General features: G+C 39.8%; 2 protein-coding genes across 2 annotated transcripts; both read right to left on the reverse strand.

Moving 5' to 3' along the window:
• Window positions 1–726: 726 nt before the first annotated feature.
• On the reverse strand, window positions 727–9,340 carry LOC110955910 (thrombospondin-type laminin G domain and EAR repeat-containing protein-like). The gene is made up of 13 exons (XM_022201085.2): window positions 8,886–9,340; window positions 7,515–7,738; window positions 6,751–7,085; window positions 6,216–6,306; window positions 5,968–6,124; window positions 5,742–5,873; window positions 5,590–5,660; window positions 5,079–5,240; window positions 4,791–4,992; window positions 4,451–4,683; window positions 1,914–2,092; window positions 1,709–1,810; window positions 727–1,443 (listed from the first exon to the last, which is right to left on the reverse strand). The coding sequence occupies exons 1-13, from the start codon at window positions 8,968–8,970 to the stop codon at window positions 1,290–1,292; spliced, it is 2,127 nt and encodes a 708-aa protein (XP_022056777.1). The 5' UTR covers window positions 8,971–9,340; the 3' UTR covers window positions 727–1,289.
• A 1,760-nt stretch (window positions 9,341–11,100) lies between these two features.
• On the reverse strand, window positions 11,101–15,134 carry sumo3a (small ubiquitin like modifier 3a). The gene is made up of 4 exons (XM_022201111.2): window positions 14,980–15,134; window positions 14,027–14,155; window positions 13,794–13,865; window positions 11,101–13,609 (listed from the first exon to the last, which is right to left on the reverse strand). Exons 1-4 carry the CDS (start codon window positions 14,998–15,000, stop codon window positions 13,547–13,549), a joined length of 285 nt encoding a protein of 94 aa, XP_022056803.1. The 5' UTR covers window positions 15,001–15,134; the 3' UTR covers window positions 11,101–13,546.
• Window positions 15,135–16,877: the final 1,743 nt, after the last annotated feature.

Consider the following 16,877-nt stretch of genomic DNA (forward strand, 5'->3'; position numbering starts at 1 on the left):
TCTATATTGTCCTGCATACAAACATTCTGTAGCAGGGGAACATTAGGACCACTTCACCTGTTAAGAGCTAGTCAAGAAAACTGTGTTTAAATTAGTGTTATTTTGAAATATGTGAGTTCTTATGCAATTATGGAATTTGATTGGATTGAAGAGCAAAATGTAGAAATGCCAGTAATTAAATAAAGAGGCATAAAAGTCAAGAAATAATGGTAGCAGCAAGGTATGAGAATATCTTGACATTGAGATTTTTTTTTTAAATCTGTGATTACTGAATTTATCATGTATTGTGTTCAGTTAACAAGTGAACGCTCGTTTTAATTTTGCTTTACGTTGTTTAATTTCTAATTTCCAAGTTGTTGTTTTTTTCTTTTTTTGGTGCTGCAGGTTGCTGTTGGCCTCTAGTTGCAGGAGTAGCGAATTCACCTGTGGTATCATTTAAGGATTCCTTTGACATTTGGGGCTGTGTGGGTGGTTTTCAGTTGTGAAAAATACCTTGATTCTGTATGTAGATTCAGTTATTTACTACTGACACAGTCCCAGTGCAACAATCTGCCGTTGGGTGCGCCACCATCTTGCAGCAAAACACTTGAATTGTTAACCTTTATGAGAAATGATGTAAGTGACACTGATTTTAATTAAATAGTCTATTTTGGTATTTGTCTCACGTGGATTGTTGATTTTGGTAATGATGTTTAGTTGTGTTTATGTAATAGGCATATTCGAGTGTCACAATATTAAGTATAGTTTATTTAAATTTCAATAATTTACTGTCACTTTTTATATATAATAAATGCAGTCAGAGGCAAAATGTAACAATCAGATCAATTTTCTATGAGAACACACATTCCAGTTAGTAAACAAAATGTTACATTTCTCAACATTAGATGCTCTTAAAGAAAATATTTCAAGGAAGCTAGAGTTGCATTCATTCACACAAACAGACATATTTCTCTTGTCTACATCACATTTGTGTTAAAATGAGGTACATCAGTTGTTAAAGTAGCACGACATGGGAAGTGACTGTGCTAATTTCCTCCAGCTAAAGCCTCTAGGAGATTTCTGAGTAGCTAACATTTTAAAAAATATTCCTCTTTTCATTATTTTGTGTAGCTCTTAAATTATAATTTTGTAGATTTCTTGCTACATGATGGCTTCAAAACCTTTTCTCCACTGCAAGGTTGTAAAAAAAAATGCACACAGCAACACACTTACATTTACAAATAAGCACATGTATGTACACAAACATACAAATATAGCACACAGATCCACATGCACACTTTTCTTTTTGTCTAGTAGGTTTTAAGCATGAACACTTTGGAGAGAGGTGCTTTGGCACTAGAGTAGATCAGATAGGACTCTCCTTTAGAGCTGAAAAACTCCCAATCACTGCACCCAATTGTTGGGAGCCAATGAATAGGGACAAATCCTTCATATCCCTGCCACCTGGGAGAAAAAAAGCACAGGAAAGAGGAATCACATCAATAGAGTATTTGCATGCTCTTAATCAATGGCTCAGAGCCTTCGGGAATTCTCACATATCAAAAGTGAAGGTATGCTTTTACTAGTCTGGCTCATGGAGAGAAAATAAATCTACATTACAACAGTATAGGTGTATTTCTACGAGATGGTTTCAGGACAGATAGCACAAGGCAATTAGGATGGATGATTTATATGACGCTGGGAGGGGTGTTGTTGACAAGTTGAATACCTGTAAAGAATGCTGTTGAGAGAGTAGGATTCTCCGTTAAAGGAGTTAGCAACCACTAGAAAATATTCCTCCCCCAGGCTGAAGAACTCCCAATCGACTGCACTGGAGAGAAAGAGAAAGGTATGTGGCAATGATGAAATGGCTGCAAACGCATCATTACACAGAAGATGTGTCTTGTAGTCTCTGCGTGGACATGCATCTATACCTGTAGGTGACAATATCCTGGAAGCGGACAAACAGCTGCCCACCAATGTCCAGTTCGTAGATGGTGGAGTTGATGGTGTACTGGCTCGGCCCGTTACCATAGAGTCTGTGTCCATTGGCCACCACCAAGAAGACCCTGGTGCCAATCTGGAACATTTCCCAGTCTGTGGCGCAGAATGTCTACAGCGACAGACAAAGAAAAACCATCAGTCAATCAGTCAGTCAAATCCTTCATCCCTTAAAGGGAAATTCATGGCATACTGAGTGTGGTAGAGGTGTAAGCAGGTGTGAACATGAAACGAGAGATGGGAATGGTAAATACCTACTTTACATTCATAGGTAAACAAGATTTGGTCAGATTGCTTTGAAATATAGTCAGTTACTGGAATTATGTGGCAAGGGTTGTAACTGGTATCACATGTAATCTGAATATATTTGGATTACTTCAAACTCAAATATTGAAAGTATATCATCTTATACGAAAAATTAATGCAGGCACAATATTATGAGTTTATCAATATTACATTTTTTGTCTTTAGACAAAGTACAAGTGTACTGTATGTATTCTACAAAATGTTGGGATGTTTTTACTTAAATGTAAATTTTTGTTGCTGCAGTTAAAATAAGCTACTCCTGTCAGGTTGCCATTTTAGCTAATGGTGACTTAACTAATATTTGTTTTCGATGATAATTAATGGATAAGAGTTTTTATTTCTGTTCACTCACATAGGAAATGTGAAATGAAGATATTGAGTAAGTGCCCTTCTTGCATAACAAACAAGAGCAAAGTCTTACTGTAATCAATGCAACAGTAATAATTTTACATTTCCATTAAATTTAATTTTGGCTGATTGTATTTACGCATTCTTTGTAATCTGATTACATTAACAAGACTAAGGGTCTGCAGGCAGATTTGCAGGTCTGTGAGGCTCTACTAAAGCAAGTTGCCACTTAGAACTACATATCAACATGTTTCTATTAACAGCGCACGGTCCATGGTCGCCATACAATGTGGTTACATTTGCTGGTGAGAATTTAAATAAGCAAATTGCTTCTAGAGAAATAAATGAAAGGCAAAACCTGAATGCTTGACTCCCTAAAATGACAGGAGCCAGTGGTTCTGTTAAGTTATGGGGGCATTTTTTTGGCATGGTTTGAGTCCACTTGTCCCCGTAAATGGAAAGCTCACTGCAAATCAATACTAAATTGTTCTGACTGATCAATTTTATCCTATGATGAAACATTTCTGTCCTGATGGGAGTGGTCTCATCCAGAATGATAGTGTCCGCATCCATAGAGCATGAGGGCTTACTGAGTAGTCACCGTATCTCAACCCAGGAATATTTTGGATTGTGTTAGACAGCATTCTCCACTACCATCATCAAGACACCAAATGACAGAATATCTTCAGAAAATATGGTGTTCATCCCTCAAGTAGAGTTCCAGAGACATCAAGAAACTGTTCTGGTGGCATTTGCTCAAACCTTACTAAAACATGTAATGTTGTTTTTTTCCTTTCTGCAGATGGGGATGCTGAGGATAGTTTTTACTTGGAACTGTTTTGAATTTGACAGCTTTTGACGAAAAGTCCGGCATCAAAAAAGTAATTTTGGGCAAAAATCTGGAAACTACAAATCTCTCTCCACAATTTTGGAGCAATCTAGAAGTGAAAACTTTACAATGAGGCTCATGTTCAATGAAAAGTCACGGTATCACCAAAGTTACTATAGAAGTTTCACGACAATCTGTCCAAAAGTTATCCGGACATGTCAAAGTGTCAACTCCATACTAGCACTTGAAGGAAAGTCAGTGGTGTCGTCCTCTGTTGACCATAAATGTCTGTATCAAATTTGACAATCATCACCCCAGACAGCTAGAGTCACGAAAAACATGTCAAATGTGTATTTTCACCCATTTCTGTAAGATTTCAGGTTATTAATTTCCACTAGCCCCTAAGGTGTTCTTGTGAACCCTCACATCCATCTGTGGAGTTTCCCTAAATCACACATCTCCTCAGGTTTTCTCACGTGACCATCAATGTGTCAACACTCTCACATCAAAAGTTGCGAGATTCAAATATACGGTTCGTTATCAGTTTCTTGTCAAAGCACCGTTATCGCACAAGCAAATCATGGCAAACCACACGGTCTATTTTTGGCCCCTGCCTTAAATGCGCGGACACGCCTGTTCTTCGCTCCCCCATCTCTCTCCCATGAGCCTTTTATCTTTCCCCCGTTTGTATTCCCACCATTCTGTGTGTACAGACAAGATAGCTTTTCATAACCATCTCAGAGATACAGATCTCATCAGAGGAAATCAAAGCCCAGCTGGAGAGAAGATGAATGGTATGGAAATCATGCAGCAAAACGCTACCTTAAAGTGCAATTAAGTCTAATTTCCACCCATGCTCAAGCAGCCTCCAAAGTTGTGGTGTATTGCAAGCTGCTGTTTTTGAAACTGAATGAGTCATTTGAAGCAGTTCTTAGTTTTCATCTAGCATTTCTCCAGGCCATTTATAAATCAAATTTTATAACAAACCTTAATTGTCTGGAACACCTGGAAGCTTCCATTGATCCAAACGTAGATGACAGAGTCAACAGAAGTGGTCACTCCGTCAAACGCATTTGCGACCACCAGAAAATGGTATGGTCCAACCGTGAAGAACTCCCAGTCGTAGGCCCCTGAAGTCGGCAGCAACTGGTGGACCTCAAAAGACTTTGTTAATCCATTCCACTTGTATATCACGCTGTTGATAGTATGATTATTGTTACCTGAAAGACAAACCAGTAGAGGACAGAAGACAACACAGTAGTTTCATATTTTGTAGTTTTGCAGATGCCATGGCATGCAATATCATGTAGTAGATGTTTAGTTTTACCTTGCCTGTGATTGGCCACAGCAAGGTAAGTATGTCGATGGATGCTAAATGCCTCCCAGTCTCGAGCACAGTGGGTCTGCAGAGTCTGGAAGTGCACAAACTGCTTTCTTCTTTTGCTCCACTTGTAAATTACAGAATAATCTGAGTCACTGCTGAGCCGGCTGTCTGGCGCTCCTCCGGAGTTAGACACTACCAGGAATATCTGTATCAAAACAACAAAACACTGGGTTTTTAAAGCTTCTATAAAGAATAAAATGTGATCTACCAGTTGTTTCTTCTATGTCATACCTTCTTGCCCATAGTGAAATGTCTCCAAGCAAGCGCTCCATATGTGCTGATGTTCTGGTAGAGCTGGAAACCTTTCTTGGTCCACAGATAGACAGCAGAACCAAAGGCTGTTGACCGGTGAGCCATCGCTGCCATCAGACCGACACCAGGTACCTGGAATATCTGATGAAAACCAAATGGTCACAAGGTGGTGAGAATGAAACTATCAGCTTTACTCATAGGAAATATAAAATTAAAACTGAGAAACAGAGTGAAATAAGACCAAAAGTGGGTGTTTTTGTGTAAAATATCTGTGACTCCTTATCACTTTTTCTTTTTTAAAGCATAGACGAAACTACAGTATGTTCTATTTTGCAAGACAAATTTTGTACAGCCACATGGGAGGTCCCTGCCCTTAGGTTGCCATCCCTGGTCTTGAGAAATTCCTCAAACGAAAGATAATTATCTTCCTTTGTGCAGTGAAAATAGAAGCCGTTTTAGGCACAGCAAATACCCAAAAGTGGATAAATACCTCTACATCATGCGTCTCTGAGCTAGTGGTGAGCACCTGGTGTTCCAGCACATAGTCCAGCCTTTTATGATCTGGAAAGGTGAGGATTATTTTGTCATTTGTCGCACTGAGGAGCACAGAAATTTCCTCAGGAGCAGATGCCGGATTCTCACCCTCTAACACAGTGATCCATGTTGTTCCATCACACAGGTAGAGGCCCTTTTTCAGCGGATTAAACCACAGCTGGCCTTGTTGCAGCTTGGAGCACGGCCTCTCCAACCCCACCGACACTCGCTCCTCTGTGTCTGACAGATCACATCAAACACGCAGAGCAATCAAAGGCACAGGTTTCATGTTCACATCATATCAAATTCCATGTGGATTGCTTGATCGAGTTACCATAGGAAGCTCCGTGTCTATCACTCGAACTCCGAACTACGGGCAGGTCTAAGAGAAGCGGTGGTACAGACAGAGCTGCTATGTTTGGGTCAGAGGATGGGCAGATTTGACGGGTGGCGTCCAAACCAGGAACCAGAACCAGCTGTCTAAGCAAACCCTGAATGTGGGGCAGCAGATGAGATAATCATTATCAGCTAGTATTAGGTGACAGCTTCTTTCTGTTTCGTGTAAATTGTAAAACATCTTACTGAAAACAAGCCTTTCCATCTTCCTCGACTGCCAATGTGGAATCTTGATCCCTGAATGTTGAGGTCTGAAGGGAAAGGCCCGGAAGGAAAGCTGTTTGCCATAAAAGATGCGTATAATTATTTCTAATTGCTGAAGTAAGTTGTTTTGCTTCTGTAAACAAACTAAATTCTGTGTAATTAAAGTAGTCTCCTCTGCTCTTTGCCATCTGGGACAGAGACAGGAAAACACATGACATGAATTGTATTACATATTTAAGCACTATGTGGGTGTGGATATTCCTCCCTTCTGTGTGCCAGAGGGATTTTCCACTGAAAACCATCTATCACACACTGTCAGGCCACTATGATATGGCTGCAGGCTGCGAGCAGATTTGGAGCCGCACCATTTTATTGTGGTGAAGGATCTACTATGCCTCGAGGGAATTCAGAGGGAACAGGAAGAGAGGATGATGGGAGACAGACAGCGATCCCACCCAGTGAACAACAGAGAACATGGAGGCGCCTGAGACAAAAAAAGCAAAACAGCAAAGCTTACATTTCCAGTGGGGAGTTGCAGTCCACGGTGAGCCTCACGTGATGACTACCAACAGCTAAAATGAGGGTGTGCCATTGGTTGTCGGCCAGCTGGATGCCTCGAAACACCCAGTGCTTTATAACCCCTGCGTGACCTTTGAAAACAAAATGCAGACGCTTTTTCGACAACTTCAGTCCGAGAATGATTCGTCCACGTTGCTCATCGCCCTTGACTTGCTTCTTCTCCCTCTGTTGTTCGTCTCCGGTGATTCTCTGCCCGTCATCCTCTTCCCTCTCATCCAATGCTCTTTTCTGTACATTTTTTGGCTCCATCAAGGAAAAGATGTATTCACTTCTCTGTGAGATAAAGGGAAAAACAGTCACACACGCTGTATTTGACAGTCACAAGTACAGTATTTTAATACAATTTTGACATACTGGATTTGAGTATGCCAGCTTTATTTTAATGTTACTCCAATACATTTCAGAAGCAAATGTTGTATTATTAACTTCACATTTATGTATACTGAAGTGCATCATTATACATTAAATTACACTAAACCAAAAATATATGTTAAAACAAGGTCAAATTAGCTCCACTTCAACCACATACAACACCAAATTGTGAATGTGTAAATAATAATTCTGCTGCATAATGACTAATTTACCTGGTTTTAATTCAGTTATTTTATTTTGACAAGCTTTAAATGCAATAATTTTAGATGTAACGGAGATTTATTGCACTCTAGAAATCATCAGCACTGTGCTTTTCTATCAGATGTTCACCTTGGGTGCATTGCGGGCGACTCTTAAAGTCAGAACAATGGAGAAATCTTTGGGAAAAAGTTCACAGTTCACCAGCAGCTGGGAGGAAGGAAAGCTCATGGAGGAGTCGGGGCTCAAGAAGTGAACGCCCCTCAGCCCCCCGGCCTCCTTCATGTGGACCCCTGGTGCCAGTTTGGAGGTGTCCCTCTCCAGGACAAAAGACAGAAGGTCCAGGGGAACCAAATCTGAGCACAGTAAGCAAATAAAGAAGATCAAATGATGGTCACTTGCTGTAATAAAAATCAGTGGTTCATAACCTGAGGGCTGGGACCCCCCACTGAAGCGGCAAAATGAATCTGAGGGGGTTCTGAATCATTAATTAGATGGTAAAGACTACAAGTTTCTAAAATGAATTTAAACTGAACAACTGGAGGAAACAAAATCACACAGAAGAAGTGGTGGGCACAGTTTTGATGCATTTGTGCATTACTTTCTTTACTACTTTTACATTTTCATGCTATTTTTTTAACAATACATTAAAAAACATTATAAAATATGATGCATTTCAATACACAAAGCTAAAGGACAGTATATACATAAGTAGTGATATAGTATAGTAGTATATAATATTGTAGTAGTAGTAATTTGTAAATATTTTGATAATTAATGCATCTATTCATATTCTTTTTATCTCTGATTATACTCATATACCTTCACTTAACCAATGTTTTAATGCAACACTTTTCCCTGTAATTGAGGATTTTTACAGTGTAGGGTTAGCACTTTTATTTAGGTAAAAAATCTGAACATGTTCCACCAACACTCATCAATGCTTTGTTTGAAGGGCACACAAGTTGAAAAGGTTGGGAACCGCGGTTATAAACAAATAAATTAATTAATGCTCCCCTATACCCCACCCTTTTGCGAGAAACAGCCTGAGGTGGTAGTAGTGCTTTCTGAGGTTTTGGTTGAATCATTATTAAAAGGAAATCTATATGCCCTTTTGAAAGGGATAATAATAGAAAAGAAATACTCACAAATTGATGAGACATCACTTAAACATGCGCCCTGTTCCTCCCGATATTCTGATGTGTATCGAATTGTTGTGGAATCCCAGCCACATCCAGTGTCTGTACTTGTTTGTGGATGTTAATTTAAGTTAATGTGGCACGCACATCTGCACACAGCAGCACTCCCCTACCATACTAGACGCAGACAGTTGGAATTATCAGAAAGAATTTTAGCTGGAGGGGCTTCCCAGGTTTGAGATGAAACCATAAACCATCCTCTGGATAATCATTAACTGAATATTACATGTGTTGAAGTGAGCTGAGGTAATGGAGCATAGAGCTGAGGTCAGGACAGATAAAATGAAATAAAAGGCTGGAATACCTGCACACTGTCTCCATGTGTCTGTGGTGGCTTCAGTGACCTTTAACCCCAGGAGAAGAACCTGCACAAATATCAGCGCAGACATTGCAAAAAAAGTCTCTTTCCTTCAGTTGCCCACTGCTAAGAATGGCTCCATGTTGAAGGTATTCCTCTTTTATCTTAAGTGGTAATCCACATCTGAAAACTGCACTTTCTTCATACTGATCCCAGTGAGAATTTTTTAACTTCAAAGACAAATATCTTGCCAACAAACTCCCTTAAAAGTCAGCAAAGCTACACAGACTACCTAGGATTCACATGTATTTAAAAAGTAGAAGCAGAAAGTCCCAGAGCATCTGTGCTTGGAGAGAAATCCATTCATCTATGTGGAGAATCCTGCACCTGCAGCTCCTTTTAAACACCGGAGCCATGCAAATCACTAACCGGCCTGTCATTCATCCACCCTCAACCACAAATCTGATGACACAGACCTGCCAGAGGGGTGAGCTGCTCCGCTGTGTGTGTGTGTGTGTGTGTGTGTGTGTGTGTGTGTGTGTGTGTGTGTGTGTGTGTGTGTGTGTTCACTCATTTAAAAACACACACACTGACAGACAAGCAGTCAGACAAAGTATCTGAATGTGACCGTATGGAAGATGTCTGTCAAAAAGCTTATTCAACATATTTATTTTTAATGAAAAGGCAGCCAAAAAGCAACAGAACATATGTGACCTTTGGTCCACTAATGCATAGATGGATATGAGCTGAGCTTTTATCATATTAGCAGTTATCCCTCAGTTTATTACCTGAGTAACTAAGGTATGTGCACGAACCCAGCTGTGATATTAAAGTCTCAAACCTGCACGTTTTCCTAAAAGTTGTGCAAATACACCTTACTGGAAATGCAATTAAGTCTCAGGAGAAAAACTAAATGATAAATGGACTCAAAGTTAGGTGAACAAAGCAATGGACTAAAAGTAGTAAGAGAGCTTTGGTCAAATAGTATTTGCAAACAGTATTTGCATTTTTTTTTAACTTGCTTGCATAGTCGACTCACAGAAGAGTGTATGGAAACTGAGTTTATACAGTCTCTACTGAAGGGCTTTAACTAGTCACCCAACAGCTCTAGAGAATTATTTTCTAAAGTCTATTTGACCATGTTTTGTTGGTTTCTATATTCATCACAGCGGCATTTCGGCTTGTGTCAGATCTCTCAGAATCCTTCCATCCTGTGACCAACACATTTACAAGGCAAATGCTCTCAGTCTCTCTTCTTCTCATCCACACTAAGATCATAGATTGCACATAGATCCGGATGCGAGATACCAACTCTGCCCTGCTCTCCTTTTTCTTTATCCATTCATGAATCTTTGTTCCTGCCAGCCGTGACCCGGAGTGACTCCTGGATGTGTCTAGATGTAGAGAAGTTAATGTAAATTGTCCACTCAAGCGTGGTTTTCCTTATTCCTGGTTTGACTCACCACCACTGCTATTAATCTTATCAGAGTTCCCGTTTACTGAATGCAACCATTCAGGCCGATTATCAGATGATATCTAGGGTTCTAAATTAGGACTCGGGTGATAAGAAATGCCCTGATGTTAATACTGTTTGAAATGATAATCAGACTTAGTCGTAACTCAGTATTTAGAAATCATTTACCTACTTAAGTGCTTAAGTTGTGTTTCAAGAAAGAAAATTAGGTTAGTTTTATGCATTGTTCTTTTTAAAGCTTTTTTTTTTTAATATTGTGTGACTGAATTTCCATAAATCATGTTGGACTAAGTCATTTTTTTGGTGATTAGGACGAAAGGGAGGTTGTTCTATGGAATTCAAACCTAACAGACATCTGGTTCAGTGGCGCCATCTAGCGGTACATCTTCAGCCTCCATCCTGTTTGTGGATTCATTTTCAGCAGACAGGGCCTCAATGTGTCCTAAAAGCGTGTCTTAAAGTTTAATAATACCCCTATTCTGGCACAAAATGTACACAAGGCAGCAGTGAGGTTCAATGACTGGAAAACCATTTACACATGTTCAGTTTGTGCACCACAAAATGTGCCTCAACATGTAAGGCGGCTACAGAATCACTTAAAACTTCTTAAATTCACCCCATCTAGCTCAATAAATGCATTATGTACCTTGGTTTAGGTTAACATGCACTACAAATATGAGAACCACAAGGAAATACTCCAGCATTTGCCCATGTCAGAATAAACAAAATGAGGCTTGTGACAGCAGATCTGAGTACCAAACTATATTTATTGTATACAGTAGTAAAAGACCACAAATAATGTACAAATCAGTAGAGAAACAAATAACATGACAAGACCTGGGCCCCGTTCTTCATACATTACAGTTTAGTTCAGCTGACAGCCAAAAAGATCTTTGTCCAGCTAACTCGGTTCTTTAAATGCAAGTGGAAGGTCGATTTGTTGATAACTGTGCTCTTATTTTGTGTGAAAGGAAGCCGCAATCACAACCGCTGCTTGCGATTTGGCCTGTGCAGAGGCATGTCACACACAGATTTAACATGTCTCTGTACCACACAAGTTTGACGAATGCTTGTTAATGACTGCAGGATGAGCTGCAGGGAAGTCAGATGAAATTTTGTTTTATTGGTCAACAGCAGGATGAACACTTTAAATAATAGATGGCATTTTATGCATGTATGCTCATTCTAAAAAAAAAAATGTGTGGGTACTGGCATTGACTCCTGACTTATACAGAAATGCATACAAAAATACAGATGAAACAGATGTAGACTACAGTTTAGTTACTTAAAAAAAAAAGACCTGCATCTTTCTAACATGGCTGAGGACACAAAGTTTAAGAACTTCATTTTATTTATTTGCAATTTTTAGTATGTGTGACTGCTCAACGTTAAGCCTGTTCAGTTGCACTAATACTGATCACCTGGTGCCTGTATAGAAAGGTGCAGCCTTTTCTGACATCCGTTTTAACAAACTTAAAATGGTCGTCATTCATCCATCTCTAAGGAAGCTTGCAGTTTTGCAGGTGAATAGTTGCTTTGACAACACATTTTAGTTCTCACTGAATTGGGGAATTTTTTTTTAAAAAATTCACGTTCACGCCAAACCACAAACAATCAAAGCCAACTTGGTTACCCACGTACAAAGAACGGGGCCCTGTGGGTACAGAACACTTATCTCCCAAACTCCATTGGCTGACCTCCCTGCCCTCCTGATATGCAACAAACTGCATGCGTCGCTCTCCAAAATGTAAAACAGTGAAGACACTCTTCGCCACCAGAGAGATCTCCTCCCTAACACTGAAGCAAAAACATGCTGGAAGCATGTTCTTTTCTCTTAAACGCACACATACGCCAGCAAACAATATCTCAGGAGTTGACGTGGCAGGGAAGAATGTCTTCAATGTGTGTGAATGAAAAAACATACTGACTTTTGTTGGATATCCTTGCTCAAACTGGAAGGTGTTCCTCTTCAAAGCAAATTTAGAATCAGTTGCCCCCTCAGCCCACATGCGCAAAGACAATACAGAGATGGGACAGCTGAAACCAAAACAGTGCAAAGGAACAACCTTTCAATTACTCCCACCCACAGCCCACCCTCGTAACAAGCAGAACTGCCTGTAGGGACACCATTGGGACTGGTCACTGGCCCACTTCATTGGAAGAGAAAGAGAAAAATGAAGAGTTATGTATTCCATGTCAAGAGACTATCCTTACACAGCCAGACCCCAGCCAATTCTACTAAGGATGCACCTTAAAGGTATAAATTAATCATCTCCCCTGGACAAGCATTTTTCTCCACGAGCAAACAGCTGTCTGTACTGCAGACACCCACAAACCGTCGTTCTCAATTACTAGCCATCGAAGAGGAAGCAAATAACATTGATGCAATACAAATGCCTCTAAATTTGACATTTTTGACCTTGCAGTTTGCGTTTAAAGAGAAGTACATCAAATATGAAGCAGATGTTCGGTCTTTGGAAGATTGGTCCAAGCCCCACAACGTTCATCTAACACCCATTCTGATACTTCTGTACAGAAGGGGGAAAAAAAAAAAAAAAGAGAAATCAACAAGCCCGTCGGGTGTTAACTCTTGAAATAAAAGACAAAAAATGCAAAAACAGCAAAAGCACCTAAAATGCGAAGAGAATTAAAATACATTTTTGACAGAAAAGCAGACAAAAAACACACAAGAAAGCGAAGTGAAATGGAAAGCAGGTGTGTATTAAGTTCGAATAGCGCTTCCATTTCAAAACATTTTCATGCCCCACTGACTGTGACCCCTGGAAAAAAGTCTCACATTCAGCCCCGATGGATGAAAACCGTGACAAACTACCGGATACTAAGCTTTCACTGGACAGTGAAGGAGAAGCAGTGACAAACCAGGAACAGCCGTGATGAGCTGTTGGTCCAATCACAGCCTGCGGTGCCAGAAAGAAAACGTTGTCCTGATTGGCCAGCAGAGAGACTGTTGACACACACAAAGTTCGGTCCTGACTGAGACGGTACATAAACAGCTGAGGAGCCCCCTACCCCCACACCTGGCAAAAAACCATGACAGACATATTGAAACTGAAGAAATAATAATAATAATAATTATTATAATAATAGGCTGAGAGGAGAGATGGGAAGGGAGGGACAGTGATGGTGGTTGAGGGCGTGGTCTGAGGGTGGCTGTCAATGAGGTGGGTAGGGCTTAGCAGTGCCCGCCTGTCTGCTGCTGGAAAACATCTATGGTGTCTTCATCTTCCATCTCCAGCTGAGAAAAATAGAGGAAAAGATCGATTATTTAGTGCAAATGAGCTATAATTGACCCATTAAATTAATGACGCAAGAAGGGAAATGCATAAAGAATGTCTGAATTGTGTGTTGCCATCATGTAGAGCAGTCATTTCAGTGAGGATTAAGGAAAATATAATGGTGAGTAGAGGATAATGTCATACCTGTGCAGGTGTATCCGTCTCATTGATAGGTTGGCCATCAAACCTGAACCTGATCTGCCTTATTGAGAGACCCTGTAGGTAAAGACAGACAACGTGCAAAGATCTGTTGGTACAGGAATAGCAAACTGAAGTGTGCAACTAATACAAAGGCTGGAGGAGGTATTACTATAAGTCTAAAGTAATTATATGTTTGAGGAGGATTTTAAAAGCAGTCATTTAGAGTTTCAGTTCACCTGTCGTTCGCAGTACGCCTTCATTAGTTTGCTGAGCGGTGTGTGTCTTTTGATTTTGAACTGGACCACTGACCCATCCTGCCCTGCAACCTTGAGGTTGATGTGGTCATTCTCAGTCTTTACTCCCTCCTGCAGAGACAAGATGAAGCAGCAGGTCAACAACAAAAATAAACGGCAAAAAATACAGCTGTGTGTTTACAGGATAGCAGTACTGCTAACTAAAACGTACATAAACTAGGAGTTACCAGCCTGCAACTTTAAAAGTAATTTCTAATAACGTTGGTGAGTAATCATGTTTCACTACCAAGCACATACTTTAAGAAAAGCACACTTAAATTAGGCTGAGTTGTACAGGTAGGTTACAATACGTTACTGGCAGGGCAGTCACAGATGCTAACGCTAGCATGATTAGCTCCGGGGTAGCAGCACGCCAGTCCTTCAGGACCGATGGGAGTTTAGCTGCCGGCTAACGCTGCTAGCTGTGTTGTTTTGTTGTACTGTGGTCAAACAAACACCGGCATGACAGAAATAACAGCAAAAATACCTCATCCACATTGTTTTTAAAAGAGTGCGTCACCTCCATTTGCGCTCTTTTGAGGTTGCTGCAGTTGCGGCATTTGCGGCGTTACGGACCTAGCGTGGTCCCGTTTCGACAAAGAAAAAAAAATCCGCAAATGACAATCATGGTGTAATTGAGTTCTGCTCACAACCTTCGAAACCCTTGTCAGTAGAACAACATCTATCGGGTTTCGGTTTGCGGTGTGCAGTTGAAGCGCGTATAAACGCTAATATGGATGTGCGGGTACTCATTCATTTGCGAAACAAACACTGCGCCGATTTGGAGAAACGTGCAATCCAGGCCATTTTCGATTGCACATCTGAGAAACGGTTTCGCAGGAACTCGACTCAGCCATCATTACAAATTACCAACTCTATGAACCGTAAAATCTTACCTTTGGCTTTTCCTCTGACATCTCGGCTGGATTTCGTGTTGCGGTTTTCAGATGAAGCAGTTAATTGCGCTTTATTTGTCTTTCTGCCGCCTTCTGTCCGCTCTTCTTCCCCCACTGACGGGCGCGCGCTTCCAACCGCTGTTACAAATAAACGATTGGTTCTCACGAGACCACGTGGTTGCTAAATCGCGGGAGCGCGGACTCGTGGGCGCGCATCTATGCAAAATACTCGATCACGCGAACTGAACAACCTCAAGGTATCTACAGTACTGAAAGCGCATACAATAGAAATTGCACAGAAAGCCACCTGTATGTCACAAAACATGTAACAGTCTGTATGTAAGTGTATGAAATTTTATCCACAAACTTTAAAATTGCATGATTTGTCACAATTTAGCACATTTTTAATTAATTCACAAATATTACACACAGGACGCAAACAGACATGGCAAGAAGCAAGTAAGTTTTTTTTTAAATTAATGAGTTTATTGTTTCAAAAAGCAAGACAAAACTGAAATCTTGCAAAAAAATATATGTATTTGATCATTCAGTTTTAAACAAGTGACAACTCTTCAAGACCTCACTTTCTGCTGCAGCTAATGATTATTTACTTTGTTAATTAATGTGCTGATTTTTATTTCAATTAACTGTTTAGTTGTTTTCAGAAAATGGTGAAAAATGTCAATCAGCATTTCCCCAAAGCCCAAGATGAAGTCCTCAAATATTATATCCACAGCCCAAAGATATTCGATTTATTGTTATAGAAAAAAACAAAAACTACTCAAATTTGAGGAAATTTCTATATATTATCATTCAGTTACAGACAAGTAACTGACTTTTGATACTTCTGAGATGTCTCCTATGGCTGCAAATAAGGATTTCCAGTGTTGATTATTCTGCTGATTATTTTTTTCGATTATTCAGTCATTTGCTTTCTTGTATAACACTGTAAAAAAATGTTTGTCACTGATTTACAAAACCCAAATAACAACCTCAAATGTTTTGTTTTGTTCATAAAATTTGTTGAGACATTTGTTTTATTGCCATAGAAGATTAAGAAAACTTAAAAAAAAAGTCAAAATAGTGATTAATTCAGCAGCTGACAACTTATTGATTGACAGATCATTGCAGTTATAATGTCACTTGGGAAAAGAACATAGTCTAAGCTGGCAGAATTTTTGTTTTATTTTCAATATTTTAAGACCTTCGAATCAATGTTTCTAAAAATATGATGTTCTTACTTGTGCTACTAGAAAAAAAGGAGCAGTTCACAACCTTGTATAATATCTCGCCCAACACAAAGCCAGGAACTTGACTTTAGAAGGTAAATTAAAAGAACCATTGCAGCTACTGTAGTGGTTAATCATTTTATTGCTGCAGGAAGAGTTGTCCAACACCAAACACTTGCCAAGTTTGCATTAGAAATTAAGTTGAATGATACGAAAACTTATTAAACCTCACGAATTATTTATTAAGTTCTATCCCTTCTTTTCAACGTAGGGATATAGGTACTGGTTGTGTCAAAACACAGCATCTCTACAACAGAATGTACATCACGAAACAACCAAAGAAACATCATTGACACAGACTGAAGTCACTAATGAGTCACATTCTGTAATGAAGAGTTAATGAAGTCGTCGATGCTGCTTGTGGTGTGTTGTCTGGCTCTTTCTGAAGAGGTTGGTGAAGTTGGTGGACATTTTTGGGCAATGGACCATGTAGTCATTCAAGTCCATCCAGACCATTATGTGTCACAATTTCTTCAATGGCAAATCACATCTGACTGCCTGACTACGGTCCAAACTGACCTGCCAGCATCCAGCATATTAACAGCCAGTTCTCATCTTTCTCTTATCACATGGCTTTGTGTTATTTGAATAAAGTTGCATGTTAAAGTA

The sequence above is a fragment of the Acanthochromis polyacanthus genome, chromosome 1, assembly GCF_021347895.1.
Source record: "Acanthochromis polyacanthus isolate Apoly-LR-REF ecotype Palm Island chromosome 1, KAUST_Apoly_ChrSc, whole genome shotgun sequence".
Classification (NCBI taxonomy): Eukaryota; Metazoa; Chordata; class Actinopteri; family Pomacentridae; genus Acanthochromis; species Acanthochromis polyacanthus.

Bases quoted from the DNA above. Each gene is read 5' to 3' on its own strand.
- sumo3a (XM_022201111.2), bottom strand. From the start codon at position 15,000: ATGTCAGAGGAAAAGCCAAAG. The intron at 14,156-14,979 runs GTAAGATTTTAC...TTGTCTCTGCAG, and splicing joins TGTCAGAGGAAAAGCCAAAG to GAGGGAGTAAAGACTGAGAA. The intron at 13,866-14,026 runs GTGAACTGAAAC...CTTTACCTACAG, and splicing joins AGGCGTACTGCGAACGACAG to GGTCTCTCAATAAGGCAGAT.
- LOC110955910 (XM_022201085.2), bottom strand. From the start codon at position 8,970: ATGTCTGCGCTGATATTTGTGCAGGTTCTTCTCCTGGGGTTAAAGGTC. The intron at 7,739-8,885 runs GTATTCCAGCCT...TACTGTGCTCAG, and splicing joins CACATGGAGACAGTGTGCAG to ATTTGGTTCCCCTGGACCTT. The intron at 1,811-1,913 runs GTATAGATGCAT...CTTTCTCTCCAG, and splicing joins CAGGATATTGTCACCTACAG to TGCAGTCGATTGGGAGTTCT.